This window comes from Panthera uncia (genome assembly GCF_023721935.1).
Source record: "Panthera uncia isolate 11264 chromosome E2 unlocalized genomic scaffold, Puncia_PCG_1.0 HiC_scaffold_19, whole genome shotgun sequence".
In the NCBI taxonomy this organism is placed as follows: domain Eukaryota; kingdom Metazoa; phylum Chordata; class Mammalia; order Carnivora; family Felidae; genus Panthera; species Panthera uncia.
In genome coordinates, this window is record NW_026057588.1 from 8604048 (window position 1) to 8610446 (window position 6399).

At 60.0% G+C, this 6399-nt stretch overlaps 1 protein-coding gene across 1 annotated transcript in view; it reads left to right on the forward strand.

Moving 5' to 3' along the window:
• The window catches only part of TMEM143 (transmembrane protein 143), a 19204-nt gene extending 13208 nt beyond the window's left edge, over positions 1-5996 (forward strand). Inside the window, 2 exon segments of the mRNA XM_049621541.1 lie at positions 4165-4354; positions 5022-5996. Coding sequence (XP_049477498.1) covers positions 4165-4354; positions 5022-5236 — 405 coding nt within the window. The 3' untranslated portion in view covers positions 5237-5996.
• The last annotated feature ends 403 nt before the right edge of the window (positions 5997-6399 follow it).

Sequence of the window (6399 nt, forward strand, 5' to 3'; positions counted from 1 at the left end):
GGGGGGGGGGGGGGGGGGGGGGGGGGGGGGGGGGGGGGGGGGGGCTGAAACCTAACTTGTGCCCTGTGTGCTGTCTTGAGGCTGAGCCGGCCGGGGGAGAGGGGCTGCCTTTTACCAATTCTCCCCAGGGTTGGCACCGGCCCCAGGAGTGTGGACTGATGTGTGGAGTGCATTGTGCTTGATCATTCACTCGCTGGTTCATTGGTTTTCAAGCTGTTTACAGCCATCCCAGCAGGCTCTTAGGACAATGATAATAAATCCCGCAGATAATACCCAGGCTGTGCTGGCTGAGAGGGTGAAGGGCTGGGGGTGGGGGTAGCTGCTGAGGACCAGGGGTCAGGCAGGATCTAAAGGAAGCTTTTTTTTTTTTTAATGTTTATTTATTTTTGAGAGAGAGAGAGAGACAGAGAGAGTGTGCAGGGCAGAGAGAGAGGGGGACAGAGGATCCAAAGCGGGCTCCTCGCTGACAGCAGTGAGCGCAGGGTGGGGCTCGAACTCACGAAGCATGAGATCATGACCTGGGCTGACGTCAGTCAGCCTCCCGTTTGAAAGGGGAGGAGTGAACCCGGTGGAGAAAGGGGCTGGGCAGGCACAGCGTGGGGGGGGATCTTGCAGGGCTGGAGTCTGGGGGCCAGGGTGGAGAAGTGAGGCCCTAGAGAGTGGCAAGGGCCTTGAATGCCAGAATAGGGACCCTGGGGTTTAGCCACTGGGCAGCAGCTGCTATGGAAGAATTGCAGGCCCCGAGGGAGCCTGCAGCCTCCGTGGAGGGGGTGGGGCTATGAGACCAAGAGCAGGGAGGCTGGGAAGGGTGTCAAGTGGTCTGGGGGGGCACCCAGAGTCCCAGCCCCAGGGGGACCATCCGTCCCGCCTCAGACGCCCCTATTTATTTATTTTATTTTATTTGTTCAAGTTTATTTATCTATTTTGAGAGAGAGAGAGAGAGAGAGAGAACGAGCATAGCAGTGGGGGAGAGGGGGGACAGAGGAGAGACAGAATCCCAGGGAGGGATCTGAGCACAGAGCCTGACGCGGGGCTCAAACTCACGAAAACGTGAGCCGAAATCAAGAGTCAGACGCTTAACGGACTAAGCCCCCCGGGCGCCCCTCTGACGGGCCCAGTTCCAAACCCGGTTCACTAGTTAATGTGACGCATCCGTTAAATGTTTTCCCACGCTCTGCGCGGAGCCTCCAACCCTTGACCGTGAGCCCTCTCAGCCTCCTTCCCGCCGCCCCTCCCCGTGCACACTTGTTCCCTCCTGTGTGTCGGTGGCTCCCAGATATCTGTCTCTGGTGCAGGCGTCTCTCCCAGTCTCCAGCCCCCCACCCCACCCGCCCCCTGGACACGCCCGAGCCCTTCCCACACGCCCCACATCCCACTGAGCTCAGGATCCTTCCTCCCCAACCCCCCTTCATCCCGAGCCCCTGTCTAAGGGGCCGGTCTCAGGTGATTTTGCCACGATAGGCACGTCCCTCTTTCTTTCCCCCCTCAAAGAGCTCATCCACTTCTGGCGTTTCCGCCGACAGCTTTCTACCATCTGCCGGATCGGATGCTCCGCGCCCAGCCTGGGGCCGCCAGCTCCGGGCCCCCTTTGCCCTCCCCTCCGGCGGCGGCTCCCCACACACCTGCTCCTCGTCCTGGTTCTCTGTCTGCAGAGGGCCCTGTGCCCCCTGTCACCGCTAGACCCCTGAGGCTGCCCTCGCCCTACCCCCTAGTCTGTCCTTCCCGCCCCGATATTGTGCCCCGTCTCGTTCCCTCTGTCCTGGCTCCAGCCCAGGCCTTCCCAGACTCCCCGTCGGTCCCCTCCAGCCCATCCCCGAGGTCCCCGGAGCTGGCCCTGGTTCAGCGTGGGCCCCCTCAGCCCAGCACAGAGCAGGCCCGGGCTTGTTGAGAAGCAAGCAGCCCAGAGATCTCTCCCTGGAGGGAGACACGTGGAGGTCGCAGTGGACACTGCAGGAGCCCGATGACACAGCTGCCCATCTGGGGGACGCAGCGTCCTTGAGGACTGAGCCTCGAGGATTGAGGCAGTGAGTGTTTTCTAAGAGCAGACCAGGGGTGACTTGGCTTGTTCTGAGGCCCCAGAGGCCTGAGAGAGAGGGCAGCTCGGGATACTGTTCAGGGGTTAAATTGGCTCATCGGCACGGGCTGCGTTCAGAGAGGAGGAGCAGGAGGCCAGCGGGAGAAACCTTCAGGGGCCGGGCCACACAGGGCCTTGGCCAGGGAGCTCGGGCTCTCTGAGGGCGCTGGGGAGCCACGGCAGGGCTGTGAGCAAGGGGGGAGCGGGGTCCGTTCTGGGGCTGTGCAGAGACAGACCGGAAGGGGCAGAGGCCGGCGGGAGGAGGCCATGCACCAGGCGGCTGGGAGAGGAGGGGACAGCGCAGAGAGGGGGAACCGGCAGGCCAGGAGGTGAGCTGAGGGGAGGCGCTGGCAGCCGGCGTTTTGGTTGTTGAAGGGAACACCCAGGTGGCAGCCGGTGTGTCCTCAGCGAGAGGCCCGGCCTCATCTGCGTGCCACGGAATGTGGCGTGACCTGCTCACTTAACGTAAGAGAATTCAGCTCCATGAGCTTGGCCGAAGCAGACACAAAACCCAACGTGTATTTCATCCCAGACCGTCCCTAACACGCGCCCTTCTTACACCTCGCCTTCAACCGAAGCGATGGCGATTCGTTCCAACGCAGGGACGCACCCCGTGCCGGGCTGGGCTCGTAAGAAGAGGGGGCACGGTCGCGCACAACCGTGTCATCGGTCCCTGGCAGTGATCTGAGTGATTTCCACGGCTAGGTTGCCTTCAGAGGCATTTCACCTTAGCTCTCCGCGCAAGATGGGCAGACAGCCCGTGCATTTAAAAGATGGAAGCCTGGGGCGCCTGGGTGTCTCCGTAAGTTAAACGTCCAACTTCAGCTTACGTCGTGATCTCATGGTTCGCGGGTTCGAGCCCCGCATCGGGTTCTGTGCTGACGGCTCGGAGCGTGGAGCCTGCTTCAGATTCTGTGTCTCCCTCTCTCTCTACCCGTCCCCCGACTCACACTCTGTCTCTCTCAAAATAAATAAACATAATTTAAAATTTTCTTAAAATAAAAATATAAAAAAATAAAAGACAGCAGCCAGCCTGGAGCGTGGACGAATATTCCATAGTAGCTGATGTTGAAACGCCCTGGCCGTTGTGGGCCTGGCTTCGTGCCAAGAGCCTCTTAAACCTCTTGTTGACTCTCTGACCCTTTCCTGCCATCTAGCCGGGCTCACTGATTGTGTTCCCCGAGGATTTAGGTTTTGGCCAAGGGCTCACAGTTGGCCCCAGCCTGCCAGGCTGTGAGACCCAGCAGTGTTGAACTCATTTTGTGGCTGGATGGAGGAATCTGAGTGGAGGATTCTAGCGTGAGCCCCAGAGGGCACTGGTGGGCTCTCATTTCCTTCCTTGGGGGACACCAAGCATGGGGATCGGGGTCCGGGAGAGGAGGGGGCAAAGTGTGGAGAAGGAGGCCCCAGACTTCTTTCCCTCAAGGAGGTTTGGAGTATTCGTTTTCTGTTAGCACTTCTCTCGGCGATTTCATATGTAAACCCTTCTTCTTACTATGGAAAAAGTTCAAACAACTGTGGGATTAAAAGCACTTGATGAGCTCCTGGGCATCCCCGAGTCTCTAATTATCAAACAGTCCATCCGGGTCCACCTACACGCCCCCTGCCCTCCCACCACTGGGTTATTCGGAAGCAAATCCTAGACATGCCCTCTGGAAATACTTTAGTGTGTGTCTAAAAAGATAAGGACTTAAAAAAAAAAAAATCACTGTAGCAGAAAGTTCCAAGGCTGCAGCTCAAATGGTCTGGAAACCCTTGAGCAAATCCATTACTATGTGGCTCAGCTAAGCAGACCAGTGAAGCGGTGGCTAAAAGCTGTCGGTGGCCTCGGGGTCAGTGGGGCGGGAGCGAGTGTGTGTGTGTGTGTGTGTGTGTGTGTGTGAAAAATACAAATACCCGGGCACCAGCCCCGGGGACCTGAACCCGAAGAGGTCCGGGGAGGGCCCGGGAGCCCGCGGAAAGGACCATGCCAGCGTTGAGTGGCTGGGGGTGGGGTGGGTGTCGGGGTGGGAGGCGTGGGGTCCCGGGCGGCCCTGCCCCCTCCCACCCCGTCGCGCCGCTGAGCCCGCGGGGCGCTGTCCCGCCCGCAGATGTTCGGACAGCGGCGCAGCGCGCAGGCGCTGGAGTTGGCGCACATGCTCTACTACCGCAGCACCTCGAACAACTCGGAGCTGCTCAGCGCCCTGGCCCTGCGCGCGCAGGAGGAGCACGCCAAGGAGGCCCTGCTGGCGCACAGCTTCCTGGCCCGGCTGCCCCGGACCGCCCGCGGCGCGCCGGAAGGTAGGACTTGGCCCCGGGGCCCCGCCCCCGCCCGCATCCCCTCGCGGCCCAGAACTGACGTGGCCCCACCTGAGAGGAACTCCATTCATACCCTAACAGGGTCAAGACTCCGCCCCCCCCTTCCCAACTGGCCCCCCCCCCTTGAGGACCCCCCCCCCCCCCCCGCCCCTCACCGCGCAGGCCCAGTACTCCCGGTTCCTACGGGCGAGTCTGACCTATAACATCCCAGGTGACCTCGGCGCTCAGCATGCCGATGGGAACCCCTGAACCCAGCTTCCGATCTTGATGGATCTGGTCCCTCCCTGGGGTGACCGACTTTCCTATCCTGACCTCCTCCTGGATTAGGGTCTCGGGTCATCAGTCTCCTGTTGTGGCATGCCCTCCTTTGCTCCCACCTTGCCCAGCGCTCCTTCCAAAAGAGGCTCTTGCCCCCTCCCCCTGGGAGCCCCAGGTTGACAGGAACCTCCACCCTTCCCTGAACAAGAGGCCCTGACTTGTCCCTAGACGAGAGCCCCAGAGTCGGACCCTTCCTAGCCTCAAGCGGACCTCTAGGCTGCTCCCAAACGCGGACCCCTTGTATTCCTTGTCCTGCGCCCTCCCTGCTGTCCCTTCCGGGTCCTTCCAGGCCCCAGTCACCTCCTCACAACACCTGCTTCTCCCCCTGCAGAGACCTCCCTGTGGCTCCAGTCCGAGGTAGAGAACTGGCTTCTGGCCCAGTCGGGCTGTGACGTGGCCTTCAACGGAACTCGGGCCCTGGCCCACCTGCAAGCCCTGACCCCCAGCCTCGGGATGTACCCGCCCCCGGGTTTCCCCAAACTAGACGCGTTGCCTGCAGTCATTTCCGAGTCCCCCCGGTCCGCACCCAGTAGTGACAAGCCCTGAGCGAAACCACTGCCCAGCCTCGCCCAGCCACCTGGTTAGGAACTAAGCCCCGCCTCCTCCACGCTGAGCTGTCAATCACAGCCACTTGTGCTTTGCCCCTCCCCAACTTCCACTTACCCACAAGCAATCGCTTTCGTTACTCCGTATCCTCAAACAAAGCCGGCAATTGAGGCAGCCTAGGGTTGCTAGGCAAGCCCCCGCCCCAGCGCAGCCAATCTAAGCTTTTTGGCTTCTGCGGCGGTTCCATCGCTTAGTCCCACCCCCGCCGTAAACATCCAAACGGGGTTCGGCCGAGGGGGAGTGTCAGCCAATCAGAGCTGCTCAGTGCTACAAACCACTGGGCACAGTTGTTAGACTGTATCTTCCCGAGGCCAGAGATCATTGTCTTTTTAGCCCGCTCCGGGCTAACTGCCCAACTTGCTCGCCGAGGCGGGGCCCCAGCCCGCAGCCAACGGGAGCCGCTCAGCCCTGCTCTTCTGGCAAACTGCCAACGACAGCTGCCGGGCACCAGCAACCCTGGGCTGCCAGTTGGCGCTGCGTAGAAGAAACCAGGCAACATTTCTAAAAGGAAACCTGATCTTTCCATGAATTGACGCTGCTGATAAAGGCAGGCTATCTGGTCAGCTGCTGATCAGCTTGTCCAGGCTGAAGGGGTTGCGAGCCTTGTGTCAGGCAGAAAACCGCGGGTCAGGAGGAAGCAGCGACTACCCTCCCTCCAAGACGCATTTCCAACTCAGGCCCCAACAACCTCAGGTGCCTTTCCTGCCCGGGCCCCTCACCCTTTCTGCAGAAACTACCTCGGTCTGGATCTTTCTTCCACCAGTGGCCTGTGCAATATTTATTGGTCTATCAATTTCGCCCTCGTCCTCTCTCCCAAAGGAATAAATCGTGGGCAATGAATCTGGATGAGTGGGGGTAGCTGCAGGGGTTGGAGAGAAGGAAAGCATCAGAATGCTTGAAGGAAGAGACTGGGTCTTGGGGAAAACTGCATTTGGGTGGGTCCTAGGCAGAAAAAGCTGTCACCCTAGGGAGAGACTGGGTTCGCAGTTGGTGAAGGAGACTGCCTGTGGTAACGGAAGAGGATCTGAGAGAAAACCTGGCTCCCCGAAAGACTGGTGTAAGGGTTAAATTGTAGTGTAGGGCTAATGCTTAGCTTGAAAAAT